Raw genomic sequence first — 26697 nt, forward strand, 5'->3', positions numbered from 1 at the left:
TGGAAAGCCACACTGGAAATAAGTGTCAAGAAGGACACCCCTTTGCAACCAGAAAGGTCTTCAGAGAGAGAGAGTGATGATAGAAAACAAAGAAAGAAGTCAATACAGCAAAGAGAAAACAAAAGGATCAAAAGAGGTGCTAGAAAACAATTGTTTCTAAGAACAAGCCCTACCAGACCTTCTGAAAGTACTTCTGCATGCTGCTATACCCCATCCATTTCATGATTTTTAGCCAAAGTAACCTCTCTCCAGCTATTAAAGCTATTTGTTATTTCTGTTCATTAAATAAGCCTCAGTTCAAATGAAGCAGATCGAGTCTGGGGACTGAGAATATGAAATCAGAGCTATCTGTGTCTAAATTTCATTGATTTGACCTGTATTTTACTAACAGGCTATGACTTTTCACATCCAGAATGAAGAACCTTTAGTTTGAGGAAAAGACGCAACTAATGCACAAGGTGATTTCTATTAATCAAGAATTGTGTCTTGATAGGTTTTCACTTCGTTTAATAAGCCCAGCCAGCGGGCTACCAAATTCTTGTAGGGTGCAGTTAAATTCGGTCTTTTCCCATAATGTTCACAGTGACCTGAATGACAAATACTCAAGCACCACTGCTCTCCAGGTGGCAAGCTGAAGCCACCCATGGTGCCAAATCTGGAAAACACTGGCTAACAATCCACAGAGAGGAGTGTAAATGAAGGAGTGGAAACAGGGTACTATTTTTCAGTTAGGGATGGCTGACTTCAGAAACCTCCTCTTTGTAAGAGCTTAAGCCTGTTGACCATGTGGTATAGCTTATTTCTCTCCCACTGCAATTCTCAGGGAAGCAGGGTAGAACCTAAAAGCGAGATCAAGAATTCACTTGTGAAAGTGAGTTGAGGAGAGCTCTACATAGACCTTATTCATACTTGACTACACACATACTCACACATATACACACACCCATTTATGTCCTGAACCAAGGTTCAGATAATATTAGCAAAGTAAAATTCTATGTAGCGTTTTGCATACTGATTTTAAAGTAAGACAAAAAGGCAAAGCATATGTAGTCACTTAAAGGTTACAGAAGCATTACTATCCTAGGACAAGATGCTCTAACAGCAGGTGTGTCAGAAAAGGAGAAGGTATTGCATCCCTCTTTGAATAGTGATGATGTCCCTAACACCTGAGCCAGTGCAAAAATCCTTCCTATGTGCTCGCATCATAAACCTCCCAGTGAAGCTTCATGTGTACAGCACTTTTCACTACAGTGTATGGCCATGAAAACACTGGGAGCAGATGCACCCTAGAAATACTAAGACACACAGTTTGTAGCTGTATCTGCTGCATTAATGAGTGTTGGATAAGTCATCTAACTCTTGGGTGTCTTTGTTTCTCTTTCTGTGGAGTGAACAGTTTGTTAGCAGGTTTACCGAGGGTTAAGTGAGATTTTTCATTTTCTCTGCATAATGGCCTTTCACAGGGGCCCCTACTATGACTGATCCCGAGATGAAATGCCAAAGCAGATAAGGAGTTTAGTAAAATGTGGGAGCTGCTGCTCTCAGGTTTGTGAAATCATCTGTGCAAAATTTATGTTGGCCTAGGAGTTCTTTGAACTTCAGGCTTCTGTAGACACCCAGGCAGCCAGTGGATGGGAACTGGAATGTATCCTACTAATTGACCGGGAAAACATACACCTACAAAGAAATAGCTGGATGCATGCCTGAAAGTGCTATTACATCTCATACCAGGATGCTAAACTTCTGCTTCTGGAAGGCTCCCTGAATTCTAGCTCAAGCACCAATGTAATGGTAGCATTTGCCACCAGCGGCATCCACACTGCAGACAATATGCAAGTTAAGAGGTTCCTCAACTAAAACAAGAGTAAATGTATCTTGTTTGCATGATTAACAATGTAATGCTGCTAAGGAAATCGCCTGGAGATCAACTAACTGACGACTGTCTCCTCCTTTGTGAAACAATCATTAGTCACGGTACTTCCAGACAAAGTAATATCCCACAGGAAAATCATTCAGCAAAACTCTGAATAAAAGGTAGCAATAGGGCTTTGCAGTAAACAGCCTTACACTGTACAAGACAACCAATAGCCACCTCCCTAGTCTGCCATGAGGTACCTAAACACTGACATGGCAGGCTAAGACTAGACACAAGAAATGGTTACCTCCTAGCTAGGGACTAGGCTGTATAGGGTTTGTGTCTTAATACCACAACAATATTGCATGCAGCAGAGATGAACCATGCCCTGTAAAGGAAACAAACCACTTGCATTCCCTACTATCCTGAGTTGTCAAAATGTGCTTCAGGGGCTGAAAAGGAAAAAGCCAATCCTCAGGAAAGCAGGATCCTTGCCAAACGAAAACCTCAATTACTGCTGTGTTCAACAGTAAATATGAAATGAGGGGATCCATCCAAGCCGTTGCACATACGAGAAGCATAGTTCACTCTGCTGAGATCTTCTATACTGCTATCATTCGTATTCTGCATTCAGATCTTTCTTATGAAGATCAGGCTTTTTTTCCCCATTTTTGCCTGGACTGGGTTTACTTCAAACAGAAAAGGAGTACAGGGTGTTTAGCAATGATAAAGGGGAATTACAGCTGTATTTGATGTAACAGCAGCTAATATAAAAACAGTTTGGTACACCACTTATTTTGCAGCCCTCAAAAATAACTAAACATTGGTCCAATTAACTAAACTAATTACATAATTATATATTGAAGTGAGAGTAAGAAATATCTGACAAATTGCTATGCACACGTGCATATACCAAGTTTGCGTTTACCCACTTGTCTATGAAAGATCTAAACCCAGTTCTGACTTTAGAGCCTGCAAGTACAATGTGATGTCTCTCCTTTTAATAACTTCAAATACGATGAAATAGGACAAAATAAAAACTACTTAAGGCAGAAATTTGGACAAGGAGAGCATTTCATGTTTTATGAGATACTAAGGGAACAAACCAGAGAATTCAGATTTGCCTAAGAATACAAGGAGTCAGGTCTCTGCACAGAGGGTAGGTTTGCCTCAACCATTTTCACAAAATTAAAGTAAGGTTTTGTAATAAATTTCACCTCCCAGCCAAATCTTCATACCATATCAACCAGAAAATACATGCATAACATCAATAAATACAGTAGAAATCAGACTTGTAGCTGCTGAAAGTTTAATTTTGACCTAGACAGAAGAGTGCAATGTGTTTTGTTGTTTGTTTTGGCTTTTTTGTTGTGTTTATTCCTCATGATCCAATTAAATATGAACGAAAAGGAAAAGAAGTTACTGTTAGTTTCCAAGGCAAAGGAGAACTTGTTTAGGCAGAGATGTCATAGCAAGAAAAGCATGGCTGTGACATTTCTTTTCCCTCATCTTTGACCAAACCTGCTGCCTTACTATTGCATCTACCTAAGCTACCTGATTGCAAAACCATTAATTATTCAGGTTTTGAGGGACAAATAAATGCTTAAACACAGGCGGCTTAGCATCAAGGTTGCAGATGCTTTCAGTAGAGGCAGGAGGAAGCATAGGGAAAAATGGGTCAGCTTGAGGGAAGCAGGAGAACCTGAACTCACTCCTGGAAGCAAAGCTGAGTCAGAATAAGTGTGGGGAGGAAAGAACAGAGATGAGAAGAAGAATGATGAAGTTGAGTGGAAAAGGAAGAAAGAGCTAAGTGAAGGAGAAAACTAAAATGGTACCTGTACAGGGGCTCCTCGCTGGCTAGGGGAGGACAGCAATGAGAAGCATAGCACAGCACCAAGTGCTAGTTTCTCCACACCAGCAGCCCACCAGTCTAGCTGCCAGGCTAGGACAAAACTCTGCACAGCTGTGTTGTGTTGTGTTTCCCCTCCCTGTCCTTGACGGATAAACTGGCCCACATGAGCACCATCCACTGAATCATGCCCAGGAGGCAGATTAAGGAGCTCATGGCCAAAGGGAAGGCCTGAACAACACTAGTGAGAGCCTATAGGCATGCCAAAATGGGAAGAGTTATCACAGCCCTTAGGGACTTCATGGGATTGAGGCAATGTACACAGGTGTCCTTGCTTTTAACATATGTTGGGCCTCATCTCCCCTGCTCAGCATCCAGCAGACTATATAAACATCACAGTTTTATTCACAAAAGCCAACCAAAACTAAAGCAGTGTAAAAAGGAATTCATCCGAATCCTGAACACCTCACAGGCCCTTCAGTGGGTCCTTCCTAAAATGAGAGGAGAAACTGCGCATCGGTCTGATGACTTATGCTCACCCTCTGTGTCAATGTTTTCTTCATGGACAGTGTAAAGCCTGTGCAGATTTCATGCCAGCATTCAATGTTAAAACCGTTGGGTAACCAAGATAGCAGGAAAAGCAAGAATTTGCTCATGAAGTTCAACTTAAAGGAGCTAACTAACTTTTTTGGATAACTAACTTCGGTTATCCAAACCGTATTCTTTTTAAAAACCCTGTTCCTCTTTTCAGTGAGTTTTGAATCCAAATCTGGAAATCAACACAAGCGTTCGTAGCACCTTCTACTTCAGAGGAGCAGCAAAGCAAGCAGAAACTGAAAGGGAAAGGTCATATATTTCGTGCATGCCTGAGAAATGATGCTGTTTGTACGATGACAGCAACGAATTTTTTCTAGTTTTCCTTCTCAAAATATATTTGCTTAAGTGGGAGTCAGAAACTCTGCAAGACAACGTTGTTTTGAAAAGCATGGAAATGACATCCATATGGATACACAAGGGTATAAACTGACGTAAGCATGAAGCAGCCCTCTAACCGACCAAGATTAAAGAAAAACTAGCCAAGTGACATGCATGTCCTTCCAGTCTGCACTGTTCTGGCTTAACTGTTCATTCACGATTGCTTTCTGATACATGTTGTTTCATGACTTGCCCCCACAACCTCATTCTCCCCAGCTGAGATCCCTCTCACACTCCAGTTTCATGCGGCACCTCCTTTCACTTGCTCGACGAAAGCAGGAGCCTGGCAGGAAAGAACCTATATGCTTTGCTCATCTGGAGTCACACAAACTGTGTCTTTCATCAAAACCATGTAAAAATTAGCAGTTTTGATACAATGCTTATACACATGGCACATTTGGCCATGCCCAGAGGTTTTTTGAACATATGTTGTCAATGAGCAGAGCCGGGGTGAAAACCACCACAGGAAACTCAAAGCAAGCCACAGAAGCCTGTATCAATGAATTTTAGGGTAACACAGCCCAAATTTATGTACGGACATATGGCTTTCTGTTGTGCACAAGGAGCCCTTGTGTAGATGGCTATGGCTTTTGTCACACTTCAAGAAATGGGCTACAGGCAAGGTGTCTACAAGTCACATTGAGGTAGCTTGTTAAACCCTGACCTTGCCTCCAGCAATCAAACTGCACCCATCCATCCTGAAGGCTCTTCGCATCCTGCCTTAGGATGAACTGTGTGATACAAATCCACCCTCCTCTTCTCCACTTGGCAAAGGAAGTCTCAAGTTTTCACAGGGAATCAATCAATCTTCTGGTTTTGCTATGAATTTATCAATATAGGAAGTTGTTCTTGTAAGTTACAAGAGCAAAGACATATTTTGCTGCCGGTTACTAAAAACTTTGGTCTTGATACATGAATTTTGGATAATAAAGCTTCAAAGGCAAAGAGATTTCCCCCCTTCCCCAACTTTTCCAGACTGAAAATGCAACTTTATAAGCCATTATACCTTTTTGCCCAAGAGAGAAGGGATGTACTATAAATATTTTCTGCTCTTTGACTGTTCTTTGCTATTTCTTCAGCTGCATCAGGGTATCTGCTGTGCTTTCTGGTGTGCAAGAACAGCACACCCTGAACCCAAGAAGAAACAATGATTTTTACAATGATCTGCTCAGCACAAGTGCACATAAGCACCGTGCTTATGTTCAAATCACAATTTTTCCCCCTTTTCTTTTTAAGAAAAAATCAAATGGCATTCTGAACACACAAGAAAGGAAGCAACATCTCCCATTTACCATTTCTTATGCTTAAGATAATCCATTGTTTAATAATGATGGCAACAGATATGCTGCCTCTTAGCAAAAAACAAGCAACCCCAAACTTCATTATAAATCAAAGCATAATGCCTTTTGGTAATTTAAGTCACATGGGACAATGTACGATAAAATACGCTCTCATTTATTAATTTTAGACTTCCATTATGAATCACGCAAGTATATGAATATTTATAATGCACACAAAACAAAGCTGTATTTGCATTTCTAACTGTAAAATCAGTTTGTTTTCCAAGAAAGAGTAACAAGATCTTAACGAATATAGCTCAGCACTGAGGAAGAAGCATTTTGTAGGCACTACTCAAGTTTTCAAGGAATGAATAGCAATTCTCTTTAATTCTGTCAACTACTAGGAAAAAAAAAGTGAATCCAGAAATGGTCAGATACCTGAGAAACAGAATACAAGAGATTACAACCATTCTGCAACCCAGCTGCCTTTCACACCTTAATCCATATTCCTCAACTGTCAGAAAGATGCCTCCCTCCTTTTGCTGTAAATGTTTCTTAAGAAGTAGTATATCTATACGAACAAACCATCTTTCATTTTCCTTGTTGCAACAGATAAAGTGAAACATCAGACAGAGTTGTGGCTTTTAGACTTTCCCCTGTATCTAAACACGGCAGAAATATTCTATTCAGTTTCTAGATGAAGCAACCATAGTTTCCCAACCTGAGCATCAATCGTCATTTAGACAGTTATTGCCACAGAGGTTGGCTTAGTCACTGGCTTAGTTGACCAAGCCAAAGCTTCATCAGCCTGTGGCATTCCTACGGGGGCCTCTGAAAAGACTGGTTAACTCTGTCAGGGGTGGCTGCTATTGCTCCTGAGCTGGATGCACTTTGCTGTTACCTCTTGTCAGACATTGATGTACAGACCTGTGTGGTCTGGGGATCTGAAGGTAGCTGTAGGCTGCCATGCTGGCACCTCCAGCAGTCAAGCATGCTCTCATCCCTTCTACTCACACTTGCTTGAAAGATGTGCTGGTATCCTGCATAAGCAAACATTCCTTCACAGCTCTGGCTTTGAAGGCAGTGATGCTCAGGGCACTCTGCACCATCAATCCACAGCACAGAACCAAGGCTCTTCTCATTTTCACAACCAGAAAGCTTTTCAGTTTAGCCTTCAGCAGTGCATCTCAATTCTCAGTGAAGCAATACATGGATTTGCCAGGGCCTTGCTGCTCGCTAGATAATAAACATATGAAGTCTTCTATGCAACATGTCTATTCTCATTTCAATAACAAGTAGCAGTACACATTTTCTCCCTGGGGTACAGCAGCTAATGCTCTTTGAGCTTTCTTGCTTCTTCTAGTCATCAGTATCAAAATTTAATCTTCACAGTGTGCTAAACTTGAGAGGGATAAAAGGTATCACGAGTAGTGTGTTCAGATGCAAGGGGAAAAAATTGCACAAAGGAGTCCTGGATGTCTTATGCAGCTGCCGAATTCATTTTGCAGATACAGATTTGGCATCTGAGATCTTGTAACTGATGTGATTCACCCACTGCATGCTAAACAACAGAGCCACATGGCAGTGTTCATCATTGGTGAAGTCAGCTTGCTAAACAACACAAGTACATGAGGCTTCATTGTTTATTACTTTTCATTAAGAACTAAAAACCACTCAGGGAGTAGAAGTGTCATTGCATCTGTCCCGTAAAGACAGTTCTCCTGGAAATTGCTTTGCACATTTCCAATGGTCAACATGCTAATTTTTCTGCTACCGTCCTTTTACAGTCTTAAAATGAGCATACAGGAAGTGTAATCCAGATGAAAATCAGGTACAAAGCACTTGGCTGTGACCAGCACTTGCAGTCACATACTTGGAATTTATGAAATAACATTCCTTGAAATGCAGAGATTTAAACTTCCTCTGGTGAACAGCACCCGGTTCCCATGAGCGGATTTCACTGCCCTAAACACTACAGTTCTTCCCAGCTTAAGCTTTCCTCAGATGTTCCAGCCCCGTCTGATACCATGCCAGCAGCTTCTCCATAGTGCAGCAAAACAGCAGTCCAAGTTTTCATGTGCATTATGCTATGAAATTAATAACTGAAAAGTACGATTGATTTCTTATCTCAAACTCTATTACAGATATCCATGATCTTGCAGATATCCATGACAGCTGCTTAGTTTGTCTTCCCCTAATCTTGAAGTCTGGGGGCTTCTTCTCTATGAAGCTTTTCCCCCATGACTTCTTCATTCAAGCCAAGTCAATTAAATTTGAGTATCTTAACGTTTGTGGTTCAGTATGGAGGATATATTTGTCTCTTGGTGATGACTGTCAAGTGAAATGCCTTGTCACAATGTAAATTCTGAAATACAGATACCTCTCTGAGTCACTGCTGCTGAATTTAAAACAAGTGTAAATGAAAAAGCACCTCTGTAGTCTTTACCCAGTCTTTTACTTCATACCCCATCTGGATCATGCAGATCTTCAGTAATACTTTGCTTAACCTTAGCAGTCACTCTCCTGGGGAGGAAAAAGCAGGGAAGTGAAGGAAAAAACAAGATTCTACTGAAAAGTTTCCCTGCGTAAAGAATTTAGGATATGTAGGGGCCCATTCAGCCTTTACAGCACAAGCCTAGGAAGTAGGAAATGCAGTACTTGGTTTTTACTCTATAGTTGCCTTCTCGCAGTGTGAGCTGGTTATATCCTCAACCTTAGTTCTTTTCATTTTAGCCCACGCATTTCCATACAGAAATACTGTTAAGTGCTATAACAGTGCTTAAGTGGTAGAAGTGCAGCTATTGCAGACTCCCACCATCAAGGGCTGTGATTTAACTTTTGGTTGTTTTTTTCTTTTTTGCTTTCTCCTCCAAGCTATCCCATTTGGCAAAATCCCTGTTCTGGAAGTAGACGGAGTTACCATTCACCAGAGCCTGGCAATAGCAAGATACCTTGCCAGAGAATCAGGTAACACATTTGGCTATTTTCTTGCTCTGTTTTGCACCCACCTTTAAAGCTCAGGAAAAATACACTCGCAGCAAAAATAGAAACAAACAGCTTGGCAAGCCCAACCAAGTAGAAGTCAATACCAATGTGGCAACAATGGTACTAGGGCTTTTCCCAGGCACAAACAGCTAATAGTTATCAGATTCTTATTGCATCCATAGCTTGTCAGCACCAAATGCTGGCCACAGAAAAGCAACGTATCATATAGGATGCTTTTCGAGGTGCCACTCGAAGAGTGATGGTTTTTAAAAACACTGTGTGGTGGCATGTCCATGTTTAACTGCCTTCCTTACCATAATTTGGTACCAATTTTGCTCTCTGGGTTGGGGCTACTGTTGTAATCCTGATGAGATCTCAGGCTACATCCCATTGCAGTTCTGAGGTCAGAAAGAAGAAATAGAGCAAGGCACATTGCTAGGATGCTGTGTGACAGGGTTTGGAGTCACTCAAAGGTCATGTAGAAAGTAAAAAAAGCAGACAAAAAAGGGTTCAAAGTAACAACCCATATTGTGAAATGCCATGCTGTTCAGAGCCAGACTCAGGTGGTTCAGCTCCGCACCTGCACTGTGTGTAAAGTGCCTGCAGAAGAACTCAGAAATTCCCCCTTAGGTCCAATTGAGTTTCCTCTCTGCATACAATACCATACAAAGTGTGGACTTACTTCTCCAGACAATGAGCTTTATACATGTGTCAGGAACAACACAAAGCAGGAACCTGTGGCTTCCCTGAGGCTCTTGGGGCAGTTTCCCCTGGAGCTGAACTTTGAGCTGCCAGGCTAACCAGAGAGAGCAGGAAGAGGAGGTTTTGGAAGCATTAGAGATGATCACAGTCAGCAGACGGAGCACTCTGCGGCAGATTTAGGCAACAATTCTGAGCTGGCAGAGAGATTAGATCATATGGTGACATCACTTGTATCCTTAAATACTTACACGTTAGGGAAGTATTCAAATGGGTAGATAAAGTGATATAAGACTTAGTAATGCAAGTAATCAAAGAGTGTAGTCAGGGCTTGCTTTAGGTCAGCAAGCTGTCGTTCAAAACCATCTGCAAAACTGGTCCGGCTGAAGGCAGATGTGTTCATGGTGTGCTGAACATCAGCAAAGTGCCGACTGGGGCTGGGAAGTGAGTACTGTCCTACTTCTTCATACTCTGAGCAAACAGACATAACCCACCTATCAAAATATCCCACATTTTGCAACTAAGGAAACAAGCAGAAGTGCACAGGGTTATTCTTCAGGACACAGCATGTCTGCAATACTGTGTTCCTGCTGGTTTCCTCCACCCATGATACAATCTACTACTTGCAGGAGAAGAGAATGATGAGCGTCCACATGGTAATGGAAACGGATGGGAAAGCCTGCCTTCCACTCACACTGCAGCCCTCCCCACCTCCTGATGGGATGCTGATCTGGGCCTGTGCTCTTTTTACAGTCTGGATTTCTGACTTGGGCATTCCCATTGCCTTGCAACAGCCACAAAAGCCAGGGTTCTGGAGCACATTCAGACCACTCTAGTCTCCTGACAGTGTTGGTCACACTGTCAGCTATGGCAAGACAAAGAGTATGCATGGAAAGGGAAAGAAGTATTTTCAGCTTCATAGTCAAACTTGCTAGTCCTGCCATTAAGTCTGCATACATGTCACCAATTCTTTAAGAATTTTTCAGTGACTATCACCAACAACTCTTTACTGAAGGCTCACGGAATTTGATGCCCAAAAGGGGAAGCACACCTCTCGCCTTCAAGAGCATATTGTTTCAATATGGGAGATGACTTGAAAGAGGATGGGTATATGGTTTATGGGAAACACAGAGCTTCCAAGTGAGTCTAAAAGAAGAGGAGAAAGATGACCTGAACATGCACAGAAATGAAAGCATGAACATAGGTCTGTGAAATGAGAGTGAGGGGAAGAAGTAGCAGCATTAAGAGGACTGCAGGCAAGCCACAGGACAACAGGGGAGGAAACCAGATTTGTAAACAAGAGAAAGTCAGGCTAAGGTGTCTGGTTACAGTGGAGTGATCAAAACCAAGCAGGGCGTAACAAGAAGATTCTAAATGGAGCTGAATGAGTAGGGGAGAGGGAAAGAGAAGCAGACTTTCACAGAAGCAGGAGACTATTGACCAAGAGGGAAAGGCCATGAGGTGGAGAAGGACATTGAACGCTGGGATAGGGAAAGATTAACAGAAAGGAATTAGTGACATTGAAAGCTGGGATAGCGAAAGATTAACAGAAAGGAATTAGTGCTGAGCCTCACTGAATGTGCTGGGATAGTGGAAGGCAGAGAGAAGGATGAAGAAGCAGGAGTCAGGCTGGGGGTTCAAGTGATGAAAAGAGCAGCTCACTACCTGGGATGGCTGTATGAGGTTGGAGGGGGGAAAAAGGCAAGGGTAGACGAGATTGAACCTGGAAGCAAGGAGTCAAATACATGTTGCTAGCATCAAATGCCCCCTAGAGAGCATGTATATATATATGGAAATGTTCACAAAGAACAGAGTTTGCCTTTGAGGTATCAGAAATTCCTGTTGATGCTGCCTCTAAGCTCCCTTCATATGCTTGCTTCCCATAGGTCTGGCAGGACAGACACCTGTGGAACAGGCGCTTGCTGATGCCATCGTGGACACCATCGATGATTTCATGACACTGTTCCCTTGGGCAGAGAAAAACCAGGACGTGAGAGTAAGACAATCACTAGTTTAAACAAAGACAATCACTAGTTTAAAGAAAAATACCACATAGGGCACAACTCCATACCTGAGCATCTCCTGTGGAGACACTGTGTGTGTCAGCCGCTGGGCCTATCACCTCTTCTCAGCAAAGCTGAGCTGGAGGAGCTCTGTATTTCTTCCTTGAGGATAATCCAGCCAAGGCCTTCTGCTCCCTCCCACCTTCTCCTTCAGATTTTTTTCCACCTTTGGTGGCAATAAGGCCATCAAGGGCGCCATATGTGCATACATCAAACTGCACTTCAAAGGGGAAAGACCGGACACCACCCCAGCCAACACCATGCAATACCTGTATCATGTTGCAAACAGACTAAGATTGAATAGTTCTCTTTCTGCTAACTCAACAAGATTAACAGCCCCATCCCATCTTGTTTCTGTGCTTCTGCACCTTGATTTCTTAGGGAATTTTAGTACATATCAGTCTTCAATAACATCAGCTGCCAGGGCCAAATGCTTTTCAATTACTAGTAATGGGTGCTGCTAAAGAGGGGAGGTACCACATCCCTCACTGTCGCTGCAGCCTTGCTCTTCAGATCCCCGTGGCACCTCATTGGTCCTATGCAGTGCCTCTGCATATACTAAGACCAGGCTAAAACGCTGCCATGGCTGCTTCAACACACAGTTATGGGCAAGTCCCATAGCATTTGGGGTTGTTTTTTGACATCAGCCCAGTTCTTCTCACCACAGCCCCAAGTGCAAGCATGCAGATGAGCTGCTGGGGGAAGAGGGTGATGGATGAGTTAACTCCTGTGTTACAATGGTTCTGAGCTAAGCAGATGACCCTTTTAGGAAAGCATAACAACAGGTCCCACCATTTGCTATGGGTGCAGCCACCTTCCATTTGTTTGAAGTTAAGGGTAGGTTTAGGTTAGATATTAAGGAGAAATTCTTCGCTATAAGTGTGCTGAGGCGCTGGCACAGGTTGCCAGAGGAGCTGTGGCTGCCCCATCCCTGGCAGTGTTCAAGGCCAAGTTGGATGGGGCTTGGAACAACTTCATCTAGTGTAAGGTGTCCCTGCCCATGGCAGGGGGTTGGAACTGGATGAGCTTTAAGGTCCCTTCCAGACCAAACCATTCTGTGATTTCAGAAACCACAAAATGTTGCCCCAAACCAATAATAAATAATGAAAAGATATGAAAGTGCTCTGAAATCTTGCAGGCTAAAATCTGAGAGTATTCGGAGGGTTTAGTGTTCAAAAATATGAATTGCTTAATTTCTTAGTGATTTCCTGAAGTTTCCTAATATGGGGAGGGGAGGCTGACTCATGATTTTTAATCATTTAGGAACAACCACACTATTGCTAGCGTGCTAGTGTAGAAGCAGCAGCACTACCGCTACTCCTTTACAGGGAAACTCCCATTGTAACGCTTGCGTGTGTCCCAGCTCATGGTGAAGCACTTCTCCAAAATAATGACCCCGACCATGTCACCACTGGTTAATTTAAAAGAGGAGAGAGTTCTCAGGAAGCCCTCATATGCCTGTACGCACGTATGCATGCAAGTGTTTCAGGGCCGAGGAAGATCAAGAAGCTTACTTACTGGGAATCGGTTTTCCCCACTGTTAGCTGTTCTCCCTCTCTCCTCCCGGATCCACTGCTACCACCTTGTGGTAGAAGTCCCGTCTCATGGTCTCATAAAGACAGAAGTTATTTACACACACGAGCCAAGAAAATCTCTCCAGGACAAGTGTTTACAGGAACACACATCCCTCAGAGAAGGATGAAAGGATGCGTTATGCTACCTGGCCAGCAGAAAAGAGAAAACGAAGCAAGGTAAAGGGAGATGCTGCCTGTGGAAGCTCCCTTGGTGCCAGGGAGAGAGTCTCCCTTCACCTACACCCCTCATAAAAAACTATAGCTGGCATTGCAGTAGCTTTGCCATGCCTTACTGGAGAGCTCCAGGGTTGAGACAAGAGGTCCTGCCACTCTAGAAGGTGGATCCTGGTCCTGTCCCGACCAGTGTCACTGGCTGACTGCATACTTCTGTAGTTGGGAGAGGTCATTATTGTCACGATCACGCCTGAGGCATGTGACACTTCACACTAGACCGTGCCACCCAAGGCTCTGTCCAATCTGGCCTTGAACGCTGCCAGGGATGGTGCATTTCTAGAAGTACTAGCATTAAAATTACTAGTAGAATTTACTAGGATTAACCAGTTTCTCTCTCTAAAAGAAACAGCTAACCCTTTAAATTAGCCTTAAAACTTCCTGCTGTGGGGAGCAGCTAGCAGAGAAACACCACCATACACAACCTCATCCTTCATCCATTAACACAGAAGTAATAAGGCCTATACACTTCAGTGCAGATTTCAGCCTTTAAAAATGTTTTTTAACCATCTCAAATCTCATTGCTGTGAAGACAAAAAAAGCAGAATAACCTGCTAACAGCAAAGTCCAAAGATAAACCCAGCAAAAGCTCAAAACCCAGGTTACACATCTCACATGAGAATGGCTGATAACTGACCAGCATCTGACAGCACACAAAGACTGAGCTTAAGGGATTCTGGAAACCTGAGACCCTGTGCACTAGAAAGCATAGCATCCAAGGGTGCCCCAAAAGACCATAAGACCTTGAGAGTCTGTTTTATAGATGGAGTCTTCCCAAAGCTATGGCAGGGCTCCCATCTTGGTGAAGCTGGGTGGCTGTTAGCACAGGTGAATGAACAGCATCATCCCACACCTTATGTCTTAGCATCCAGGAGCTCTCAGCTGTGCAATAAGGGAGCAACTGGGGCTTAAGTCATGGCTTACTGAACCACAAATGCTGTGTTTTGGGCATCTAAGCCACTTCATGGGCAATTACTTCAGCTTTCTTAAGTTCTGCAGTGCCCCACTGCATCTACCCAAGCGTATCCTCTGTATTTCTTTACTTACCTTAAATAATAGCAGTTTGCTGTATTAATCCTGACTTGGATGTTAACACATTCCTTCTTCCAAAGAGAACTGGCCATCCTCTGAAGTTTGGGTCAGACCAAAGGATTTCATTGTCCCCTTTTTCAGATGTTGGCTTGCTTTTTCACAAGTAAGAAACCCCCAAAATACACTTTTGTGAACTGCTGTCCTGCATTGTTGTGCATCTTCGTGTTTTGTTCATCCCCCAGAAACAAGCATTTGATGATATCCTCACGAACAAAGCACCCGAGTTACTGAAAGACTTGGATACTTTCTTAGGGGATAACACCTGGCTGGTAGGGAAGTCTGTAAGTATAGTTTTCATTTCTCTGTTCCAATCAGGTTGCCAGACAAATAAACGCATTGACTATTGCTGAATCTCTGGATTTCGTGCCAGCCCATGAAACAATTCTCCTCACTCCTGTAATTCTTTGTTATTACCAGTACACCACTGGTCACTCAATCGCAAAGTGAAAACTGTTTTCTGTACTACTAGAGAAGTGAGGCAAACCAGGACTAGGTTCTGCATTTTCTAAACCAGTTTAGAAGTATGTATGTTAACAAAAAACATTATAAATGCCTTTGTACTAGTCAATACAGATGGGAGTTTAGAACCCCGCTTATAATCACTGACCAGTTTATAGGACCATATGAAAATAACTCTGAAAATGTAATCTGCTTTTTTACCCAAAACTGCTCGGAAACTAATCAAAACACTTCTCTGCAGCACAGTTTCAGCAGGGAAGATCAATATTATAATGCAAGTAATATTCATAACAAGGGCTTTATTTAACCAATTTTTACTTAAATCAAGCCTTGCACTGCAACCTAGTTACACGTTCTATAATTATACATATATAAAAAACCCTTACACAAACCAGATCAACCCATGCTTCATTTCTGCAGTTCGCTGATACTGGCAGCGGCAGTTACATCTTTTGAGATTACCAACTAAAACTTACCGCTTTCTCTCCCATTTCCAACAGGTAACATGGGCAGATTTCTACTGGGATGTGTGCAGTACAACACTTCTGTCCTGCAAACCTGACCTGGCAGACAACTACCCCAGGCTGCTGGCTCTCAGGGACAGAGTGCAAGCGCTTCCAGCCATTGCAGCCTGGATCCAGAAAAGACCCAAGACCATAATGTAGATCAGCTTTTTAGACTGGAAAATACAAATGCATGTTTAGTTTTCAACGTGACAAACATCCTAAGTTATTGATTTTAGAATCATCTAAATTAATTTCAGATGGGTAGGCTACGCCAAATCAAAATCTACCACTTGTATCCATTTATAGGAGACTAAAAAGCTGATTTAGTAAAGCCTGAGGGAGAGGTATGGTTTCAACCACATTCCCCCCACTAATAAAGTGCTTGATCAACCCAATTTATGTCCTGTGGGATCTTAAAAGAAGACGAGATGAATAAACCTTCCTGGAGAGATGCAGTCTCAACAATACTGTTTGTTGCAGACTCCTGCTCTGGAGGAAAGCAGGGTAATTAACAGAGAGGATAAAAAAAACCCCAAGACCTGCTTAGTCAATGGACTTCAAGCTTCTTAAAGCAGTTTCTTTAGCCTCTTTGAAACGCATGCTGTGCCACTGAAAAAAACAACCACCAAAAGCCCCAATCAAACAAAAAGCAGCAGCACAGCTGAGGTGGTACCCACACCAGTGCCAGTTCTCCATATGCACACCAGCTGCAAAACGAATGTATCTCTTCCACTAAGGAGAAGACAAATTGGTGGGGGGCAGTGGTGGAAACCAGGTTTAGAATGAATGAATGAATGGTGCGTTGTTCTGGCACTGGGGTAAACAGGTAGGTGGAAACCCTGCCAAGGTGGAGGGTTGTAGATGCAAGTAGTTTATACACACTCAAGGGGAGACAAGTGCTTGCAAGAGGACCCCACTGTGTCGTGTAAGCAGATAAGCCACAACAAACTTGGGCAATCCTCTTGGCTGAAAATGGCCGCTGCTGGGAAAGTATTTCCCTTCACACTTGCTTTTCCCTCTCACCATATAATTTCACTGAACCATTTAAGCAACACCAACCAACCACTAACAGTTCAGAGACAAACAGGTAATAGCATAACTAAAAGCAAGGTCCAGTCTTCTGCTCATTCCAATATGGCATCTTCACCTCCTTTCCAATTCCTTGCATGCTTTGTTCTACCTCTCTAGAGGTTTTTCCTTCTTCAGCTCCCACTCTCTTCAACAGACTTCAGACAGCTGTATTATTTCTTTTTTCCCCTGTACATCTTTCCACACAAAGAACCACAGAACAGTTAAGGCTGAAGGGACCTCTCGATGGCATCTGGTCTGAACGCCCTGCTCAAGCAGGGCCACCTGCAGCCAGCTGCACAAGACTTGTGTCCAGACAGCTTTTGAGTATCGCCAAGTTTGGTGACTCTACAATCCCTTAAGACCCCTTAAGAGATGGTTTAAGGAGTAACCACCGCTCAGACGGGCTACACTAACCAATTACATGCACATATCACATCGCAACACCACACAAACTACTGAGCCCTGCACAGAGCACACAGCAGCTGAGGCTTTAACAGAGAGCCGTGACAATAAGGACTTCCCCACACTTTGCCTTCCCCCAGCTTCTAAAAAAGCAGCAGTCTTAAAACTTAAATACTCCTGGGATCAAAAGACTGAATTTCAGTCTCTTCCTCTGTCCAAGGAAATGGACATCCTTTTCTCCTCCCTCCTCAAATCACATCCTTGCCAGGAGATTATAAACTTTGGCTGAAGGCACACCTCACCATTGATAGCACTGAAGCTCTTCATTTCACTGAGATGAATTAAAAATTCATTGAAACTTCCAGAGAAGAGCAAGAAATACATTTTGTGTTTAAGGCACTTCACTGTCAGAACACAGATGTGGTACCTACACCAAGGACTGACAAAAACCCCTGCAACCTGGATGGAAAGTCCATTTGGCAGGAATTCTGCTTTTATAATCAGTATCCTTAAAACAACTGTGATTGGAGAATGATGAAACAGTAATTAATTACTGCTGGATAAAGCCAAATCGGTTCAAATGGAACATTTCAGCTAGTTTGAAAGCTATTTGCTTTATAAATGGCAATTATTCCCCCTTTCCCCTTCCCCCAAAAACCACAAAATGAAACATTTGGTTAACCTGTGTAATTTTATTTGAACAAGTTGATACAAAGCCAGAATGGTATGTCAAATGACTCGTGACTAGCTGGAACGGGCTCGAGCATTGTCAAATAAGGCACATATAAAAAAATCTATACATGTAATCCAGTGAAACTGACAGTTTAAATACACATATTTGGAGGTAGAAATAATTATAAAAATACTGACAGATCTTAAGCAGTAGCACATTTATTGAAATGATGACTACACAGGTCCCTGGTCTGAAAATCTGTAAAAGATGTTTTTTCAGCATCCAATGTTGGCACATTTGGGCCATTAATGTTCTTAAGCATTAAAAGAATGCTGTTGGTGTTAAAAATTTTCAACAAGATGAAATAATTATAATAAGCTACCAAAAGTTATAAAAGTACGTAAGATTCAAGTTAATCAGAAATGTAGAGTCCATGGAGTAAAATATCAGTCTTCCTTGAATTTCACAGCATATTTAGAGACCCAATGAAGCTTTTAATAGCGTGGCTATATCCGCTGGAATGGCTCCTTCTTCTCCTAGGGAACAGGAACAAGGGTTAGTAGAGCTCAAAATGCTTCACACAGACAAAAGTCTAGATCCCCAAACCTGTATGAAATCCTCTACTTGTAAGAGTCTGTCATTGATTTGTGGGTCAAACTCAGAGGGACTGCCTGTCAAACTGCACAATCATCAGCACAAATGCATCTTTCTAGTGTATTTAACATGGGGCAAAAACAAAGGCTTGTCTGCATCAAAAACTTTTTTTCCCCCCTCTCTTTCTCAGAGTAATACATAGCAACAACCTTAATTCACTTAAGTGGACACAATTACGTGCAAGAAACTTACCTGAATCTGTTGCAGTCATATCTTGTTGTAACTTCAGTTTCTGCTCGCTGATTTTGAGCATGTATTCTTCAATAGTCCCCTTACTGATTAGCTTTATGACTTTCACTTCCCTGAAAACCACAAAATAGGATGAATCAATTTTTACAGTTTCTTTGGATTAGTGTAAAAAGGAGGGGTGCTATGCCTTTGCTCAGCTCAGTTTAAAACAAGGAGGAAATGAACAAAAGGGCAATAGAAAAAGCTGGTTTTTCTATTGGGACCAACTGTGCTCTGCGCTGCCAGAAAACTTGTTTCCTCCTGCACTCCAGCCACCGTAAGTCTGGGCTGTCACCAAAATTTCCATTAACAGAAACAACTTAACTTCCCTCTCACGCTATACTACAAAAATACCAGTTATTAAATGTGTTTTATTTCTCACGTCAGCTTCTTCTGACAGCGGACTCTTAAAACAGTCCATGGTTTCACTCTTCAGAGCTTAGAAGTCTCCCAAAGAGAACAACGAGCTCTGCCAAACAGTTTCAAAGACCTCAGATCTGCCTTGAAATAGTACTTACCACCACAAATTTGAGGATTATAGAGAATTTGTGAGCTAGAGAACTAGAGACAAAATAAGGAGACAATGTAAATAAAGTTTATTCTGGCCACAACATGTGCTGAGACACAACTACCTAGCTCCCACACAATCCAGAGCTGGTTTACACAAATCTCTGCTTAAAAATGACTTTTTAATCATTAAATATTGTTCTTTTAGCTTCCTTTGAGAACTTGCCTCCAAGAAAAGTCAAGCATTACAATTAAAAAGTCTTACCTTGTCTGTCCTACTCTATGGCATCGGTCTTCTGCTTGTTTGTCATTGTATGGGTTGCAGTCAATGTCATGAAGAATAACAACATTTGCCGAGGTCAGGTTAATTCCCAATCCACCAGCTTTGGTTGACAGGAGGAATACAAATATGTCGTTATTGTTATTGAACTCATCTATTAGGTGTATCCTGCAGAACACAAGAAAACATACATGAGGCCAGAGAAACCACTACGCTGGCTCCATAGTCAAATACAGTAGTTAGGATGATGATCTTCTGAAAGGCAGGAGGGTAGCACTGCAAAGCAGCGCAAAAGTACAGATGTTATGCAGAAGGAAAAAGGGTACCAGCAGTCTTCAGCAGTGACCAGAGAAACATACTCAGAATAACAGATCAATAGCAAAGAATGAAAAGAGGGTTGGAAAAAGATTTTGAATGACCACAGAACACAATGAGCAAGCTGGAGGACAAGCCAAGGTTGAAATACATGAAGCAAATGGTGAGAGGGGAGGAGGAATTTAGCTTCATGACTGTCTTCTGTACTAATTGCATATACAAGGAAAGTAACAGACATCAGCTGTAAGTAGGAAGTAATATCACAGCAGTAACAAGGAGTAACAAGGGTTTTTTGAGATGAAGAAAAGAGCATCTAAGAAACATAAAAAAAATAAAACAGGAAGCAGCAGAAAAACAGCACACCTCAAAGAAAAGCACTGCACTACTTTTAGCTGCAAAGGACAGAGTAAATGGCTTGTCCTAGAGAAACAAATGGGTTTGTATGCCTATTGTAACAGATATACGCTATACTTCCAAGGAATATTTGCAAGTGAGCTTTTGTTATGGCATGCTGTACAGAAGCAAATCATACACGCCATGAACTGCTGAAGACTAAAGTTTTGAATTTTAGTGGCTGAGACTGTAACCCAACCATTTAAAACTCACCTTTCTGCCTCATCCTTACTAAGGCGATCTGAAATCAAGCATAATCCCTCAGTTATATATAACCCCCTCCTATAGGTAATGGCCAGTGACCACAAAATTCTACACATTGCAAAACCAAAGCAAAGGTTTTAAGTCACACACCCTTCTCTTCCCTCCCCTCCCCATTCACACATCCATTTTTTTTCCTCGCATCTTCAGCAAAAAAAGTCACATACCGGTCAGAAATCTGTGTTTTTCCATCCAATCTTAAGTATCTATGTTGCTTTTCTTTTAGGAAAACTTCTAAGATATCCAGTATCATAGTAAATTGGCTAAACAATACAACTCTGTCTCCCTGGAAATGACAAAGTGAAACAAAAGTTTTAAAACACACCAATTACAGATAACGAACTACACAAATACTTTATTAGTGCAAATATGTATGCATAGTTGATTTTACTTTGAATCCCTATTTGCTGAACTAAAAGGCTACGCTGAAATGCAACAAGTCAGGACTAACTTTCAGTGAAGGTATCATACCCAGTACTGCTGCTGCATTAACCCACCTTTTATGAGCGCAATTTGTTTTCTAGATACTTTGCACTTAGGTGACTCAACCTAGAAATCACATGTCACATGCATAAATGACAGATCTACTCCCTCTATAAACATCAAGAAAATATTTTCATTAAAATTTAAATTTAAGCTATATTCCATACAGTATTGACTAGCAGCACCCTTTTGTCTGAAATAATCAAACAGATGCACAGCAAACCCTTGTGCAAATTCAGGATACTCTGAAGTACTATGGTACATGCTTATTTGTAACATAAGCCAGCCTGAATCTGTGAGTGACCTCATCTTACCATTACACTTGCTTAACACATGCATGATTATTTTACTGTAATACAGACTTACTTGAATGACAAAAGGTCAGAGTTAATGAGCTGTGAAAATAATGCTATCCCTATGTAGATTGAGAAGTAGTGTTAACTTGGGATGACTATTCTGAAACTTGGGAAAATGGGAAAGCTTATTCCAGCTGTCTCTAAAGGGATGTGCATAGGCAGGACTGCACATTAAAAGCTGTAAGCATTGCTTTGCAATACTGCATGTGCACTAAAACACATTGTAATACTCCACAGAAAAGCAACTGGGTTGCATATACAGCTAGCAGATGTTAAATTGATCAGTTATTTACAGCCACTCTTCAGATGGACAGGAAAAGATGTTTCAGACATCTTCACTACCAACCTTCTCTTTAAGGTCAGAGAGAATGTGGTCCAGTGCCTTAAACTTTCCAGAATCCAAGATCACGTCCGTGTCTAACTTGAAGTTATTCATGTAAGAGTATTGCTCACAAAGCATATGCAGCTCAAAATCTGTCATTACCATCATATCCTCAAAGATAAGGTCAGGGTTAGCGTCGCAATGTGTGGGTTCCTGTTAGCAGAAATGAAACGAAATAATGTAATACACAATCGTGCAAACAGAAGAGAAAAACCAAGAACACCACACAATGACATCCAGAATCTCTGAGAAAAAAACCAAAACCAAACCAAAAACCAAAGTAGCACAACAAGACATGGACAACGGCCAAGGCGTGGCTCATGCAAGCAACAGAAGATGAACTCTGAAACCCCAGGTTTATAGTAGAGGACCATTATTTTGCAATTCAGTGTTTATAAGAACTTGCACTACCAAAAACTAAGATGTATGTGTAACCTCCATAACAATTACCTAGTTCCCATCAAGCCCTACAACCTTTCACCCCCGTATCAGACCTCTTCCCCTGATGACACATTCCCTAAAAGGAAGGTCCAATCCTTGGATAGATGGTAGAAGACATGGTAAGCCCAGCCCAAGATGTAGGGTGGGTAGAGGGATGTCATGCCTGGAAGAAAAAGGAGAAGAAAAGCCATATCTAAAGGGTACAATGGTATGAGCAGGAGTAAAAAGGGACAAAAATCCTTCACGACCCAATGGGTCACTTCTTCCTTTCCCCCCAGCCTTGGCTGGCTTTATCTTAAAACAAAGCTGAAGACATTCAAAGCTAGCTGCAACCTTCTTAAAGCCCTTGTGCACATTCTGATTTTATTCTTTTTTATACTTCAGAAAGAAGCAACATTTTTCCCCAAACTCCACAGGCATTAATTCCAGCCAAATTCAAAACAAAACAAAACAAAAAAAGTCCTCAACCACTCAATACTCGTACTTTCCCTATTTTAGTTCTGTATAGCCTGGATTTCTTGCCACTCAGAAAATACTAGTAAACTCAAATGCCCACCCAAGATAACTACTTTGATTTTAAATTTTGGGATTGAAGGAAGAGGTGTTAAGGGGGAGCTAATGAAAAGAAGGGGACTGCAGTCCCATAACTGTTCTCTCCATTCTAATATTTGATGCAAAAAATCAGTGTTAAACGCAGAGCTTGATTAGAACATTGGATAGATGCAGAGAAATAAAAAACAGCAATAACGAATTAAGTTTTGCAAAGACATATCTTTGACCAGAGGACTGACAATTAAAAAAAAAAAAAATCTATTTAAGTTGCATTAAAAATTGTGAGAAATGAAAGACAGCTTTGGAATGTCATCATCTTACCTTGAGCATAAGCTTGGACATTTTCCTGAGCTTGTCATTACTGTAATACTGGCGATGCAAGAGAGGGTGATTAGCCATTTTTCTAAGTTGCATCATCACATTTCCCATATCGGATTTTTTATCTGTTAATAAAGAAATAAGGCATATTCAGGAGAGGTACACAGATTCCTATCTGACACATCTCTGCCTCTCAGAACTTTACTTGTAATAGCTGAATTTGACATTTCACCTATAACATGAACTTCCGAAAAATGCACAGGAGGGATACAGTCAGTTTATGCGTATCAAGACATTTCTACAAAGCAAGGGCTTTGTAGTCACATTTGACATTCCAGACATGGAAAAAATCCAGCAAAAGGAAACGAGACTGTCACATACCATTACTCTTAATATTTTTCTCCAAATTTTTTAGGAGATCACAGTATAGTTGTTCCTGTTTCTCAGACAAGGCACACAGTTCAGTGAATTCTCTTTTGGGAGGTAGTTGCTTAAGGACCTGACAAAATAAAATCATACCAGGTAAAAAAACAGTACTGCAGACAACAGTCAGTAATTCTGTACTATCTTACAAACCTGCTTTTAAGCTACTCTGTTCATTCTCCCCATCCCAACTCCTTTAACTGGCTGCAACTTCACTGAGTCAGCAGTTTGACTTATCCAGAACTTGATGTGGATTACACATCACAGCCACCAGCCCTCAACAAGTAACATGACCAGCACATTCTAAAACTGCATGAAATAATAATACATGCAATACCTGGAACCTACTCCTCTGCTAATCAGAGATATTCTCTTCAAACTACTGACTACTGAAGCACACTTATACACAGAAACACTTTTCAGGTCACTATTCAGTTTTCCCTTTCTTTTATATATGCAATTCTAAATAGAAGAATCCAAAAAGGTTTCAGATTTTAGAATGAAAAAAGAAAAAATTTGGTGATAGCAAAGTAACTTGTAACATACATTTCTAGTCATGCATACATACAAATACACATAGGCACATTCATTACCTTAATCCTTTCAGTTAAAATAAAATATCATTACTATGAAGTCACAAATATTTTTGTGGTTAATGTGGAGGATTTCTCACTTCTCAGTGTGCCAAATCATCTTTCAGTGATCTTTCCCAACTAGAATTCTTAACTGTAGACAGCAAATAAGTATCAAAACTCAAAGCTGCAGCAGGTCACATTTTTTCTTGCAAACTCGTGAAAGATGTGAGATAGCTCAAGCTTCTTACTCTCCCTAGATAAAAAGCTAAAACTAGCACTGACAAAATTCGACCCTAAATTTTATCATTAGTCTCAAAGATTTTTGATAACATGAAACCATTATTTTAAAGATAAAACATTACCTCATCTTTTACTCTTCTCAAGATGAATGGTTTTATTATCCGCTTTGCATGTGCAATCCTCTCTTTTTCATATGCACTTTGTTCTTCAACATTCTTTTAAGGAAAACATTGCAAGAATTTAATTAGTGTGAAGTTTTCAGGTGTAACAAAACTACCTTAAGTATTCTAACTCATTGAAAAACCCAGCCGGAACAGACAGATCTAACAGGACCATTAGCATTCTGAGATGCCCTGTTATACAACACATTATTTCTTTATATAGTTCATTTCATTGCTTCATATTCTAGATATTTATAATCGTATTACCCATTTCCATAATATACCAGTGTAACATGAGTTACGAAGCAAGAGCAGCGTTCTAGCAAAAAAAATGAAAACGTTATTTTCAAGGGAAGAATATGCACTACTTACTGTTTTTGCAGAGAACATCCTTTGGATTTCAGCTGTGCTACTGCTGAACATATGTGGCATGACAAAATTCAAGAGGGACATCAATTCCAGCAGATTATTCTGAACCGGAGTCCCAGTCAGCAGTAAGCGATGCTGCGCCTGTTTGTTCGAAGTGGAAAACAGCAGTGAGAAACATCAGTTGAACAGCTTAAATGTTAATATTGGCAGAAACAACACAGCTACAAAGAAGTGATAAAAAGAGCTTGGTTTAAATTATAGCTATTTAAACTCAATAAATATTTAAGTCTCATGCAATAATTCCTTTGTTAAAAAAAAGCTATTTACAGATCTGTAGGGAATTGAGCACATATCAGTTTCAGACTACTCAAGAGCCTAATCCAGATTTAAGAAAAGCCTTCCTGGGTTTATTAGGATTTTTCTTGTTTGGCTTGTTAACTGGCGGTTTAGTTTTTTTAAGTAACTGTCTAATTATTGCTCGTATGTCATATTTCTTCTAATCTCATACATTAGTTATGCACTAGTTTGGAATTGCAAGTACAAGCAATAGTTTAATTGCTTAAGGATCAGCTTCTTAAAAAGGCTTTTGATGAAAATATGATCTTGAAAAGCAAGTTGTAAGTAGGTGATCATATGTATATTATTACTGTACAGATACTAACAGTGCTAAATCACAGTAATTGGAGAAAGAGCTATACTCAAGTTTGCTCTTTTTCAAAATGCTGACTCAGGCCACAAGCTACAAGAAAAAATTATTTTAAAGCTAGCTTTTCCTGCACAGTCCAATCAGAGGAGGTCCTTAAATACTACAGTGTTTCAGCACAACTCACCAGAATAGCATTTTTACCATCTTTAGTTTACTTTTGCAGTGAGAGAAAACTGGGAAATCGCTCAATACTGAAACTGAACCGTCACTGTAATGACGCTATAGGGACTTTAGTACATTTCTTTGGGAGCTTGTCTCCCTGAAAGAGTTCACAACTGCTTTGGGTTCAGCTATCTGAACCCAGAACACCACCACCGAATCCACTCTTGAGACCACACCAACACTTATATCCACTTGCATACTGCAGTTTCTGGAACATTATGTGTATATGAACTTTACAGTTAATACCCATTTTGCCCCAGCTTGTAAACACAAAGCAGAAAAAATAGCAGTTGTTCCCACTAACCCAACAACAATTAAATCTCTTACGTTAATTGTCATCAGGTGCTGGTAGCGTACAGAGTTCATGTTCTTGAGCATATGACCTTCATCAAAAACTGCATAGCTAAGTTTCAGTCTGCGAAACAGTCCTCTATCATCTGAGCTGCTAATGGCACAGTTGTATCTGTCAGAGAAAGACATCATAGAAGATACATTAAATGTAAATTTAACATGGACATCCTGTTACGACAATCAAATCAGAAACTCTAAAATTTTGAAGAGTTATGGGGAGAATACAAGAAGGGCAGTAAGTAAAACTGCCTAGAAGTAACCAACCATAACACGGTTTACTACTGGCAAATTTACTCTATGAGCCAGTACTCTCAGTAACACTTTCCCTCAAACTGTGCAAATCTATTACACAGTAATATGTTATCTATCAGTATGTCTTGAGAGATAGTATCTAAAGCCTCTACAACACAGTATCTGTCACACATTAATAAAATCCTAGTTACCTCTGAAAACAAAAGTAAGTTCCTTTCCCATACCTAACTCCTAACATTGTTTGTTGTGTTGCACCACTAGAGGTCAGTAGGAGCTAACTAAATCTCATTTACTATTTAATTGCTGTACTTACGTAGTTATAATCACATTAAAATCGACCATTTTGTGAATTATTTCCCCTCTGAGACGTTTCCTATCCTCTTGGGATCCTATAAAAGAACAAAGTACAAAATGGGTACAATTACATATATTTATATACATAAAAAATTTAGGACAGTATGCAGAAACACATTCAGCAATAAATCTGTGTAATTAAAGAACTGTCTTAAAACAATGCTTCCATAGCAATTCCATCTTTTCTTAGGGTGACCATGAAAGCAAATGTATTTTTGGA

The 26697-nt window shown here is 40.9% G+C and overlaps 2 protein-coding genes across 5 annotated transcripts in view; one reads left to right on the forward strand and one right to left on the reverse strand.

Moving 5' to 3' along the window:
• HPGDS (hematopoietic prostaglandin D synthase) overlaps positions 1-15963 on the forward strand; it is a 28024-nt gene extending 12061 nt beyond the window's left edge. For all 3 annotated transcript variants that reach the window (XM_065691822.1, XM_065691831.1, XM_065691840.1), the window contains exons 3-6: positions 8834-8926; positions 11530-11639; positions 14786-14884; positions 15563-15963. In XM_065691822.1, coding sequence (XP_065547894.1) covers positions 8834-8926; positions 11530-11639; positions 14786-14884; positions 15563-15727 — 467 coding nt within the window. In that variant the 3' untranslated portion in view covers positions 15728-15963. The remainder of the gene's footprint in view (positions 1-8833; positions 8927-11529; positions 11640-14785; positions 14885-15562) is intronic.
• Positions 15964-17713: 1750 nt separating this feature from the next.
• Positions 17714-26697, reverse strand: part of SMARCAD1 (SWI/SNF-related, matrix-associated actin-dependent regulator of chromatin, subfamily a, containing DEAD/H box 1) — a 37642-nt gene continuing 28658 nt past the window's right edge. The window contains exons 14-24 of one of the 2 annotated variants that reach the window (XM_065691860.1): positions 26437-26512; positions 25848-25983; positions 24656-24793; positions 24245-24337; positions 23266-23383; positions 22888-23009; positions 21538-21726; positions 20520-20638; positions 19369-19551; positions 18561-18670; positions 17714-18250 (exon numbers count right to left, since the gene is read on the reverse strand). In XM_065691860.1, coding sequence (XP_065547932.1) covers positions 18189-18250; positions 18561-18670; positions 19369-19551; positions 20520-20638; positions 21538-21726; positions 22888-23009; positions 23266-23383; positions 24245-24337; positions 24656-24793; positions 25848-25983; positions 26437-26512 — 1346 coding nt within the window. In that variant the 3' untranslated portion in view covers positions 17714-18188. Of the gene's footprint in view, positions 18671-19368; positions 19552-20519; positions 20639-21537; positions 21727-22887; positions 23010-23265; positions 23384-24244; positions 24338-24655; positions 24794-25847; positions 25984-26436; positions 26513-26697 lie in introns of both variants that reach the window. The other variant, XM_065691850.1, reaches the window with a different exon arrangement.

The sequence above is a fragment of the Lathamus discolor genome, chromosome 1 (genome assembly GCF_037157495.1).
Source record: "Lathamus discolor isolate bLatDis1 chromosome 1, bLatDis1.hap1, whole genome shotgun sequence".
Lineage (NCBI taxonomy): Eukaryota > Metazoa > Chordata > Aves > Psittaciformes > Psittacidae > Lathamus > Lathamus discolor.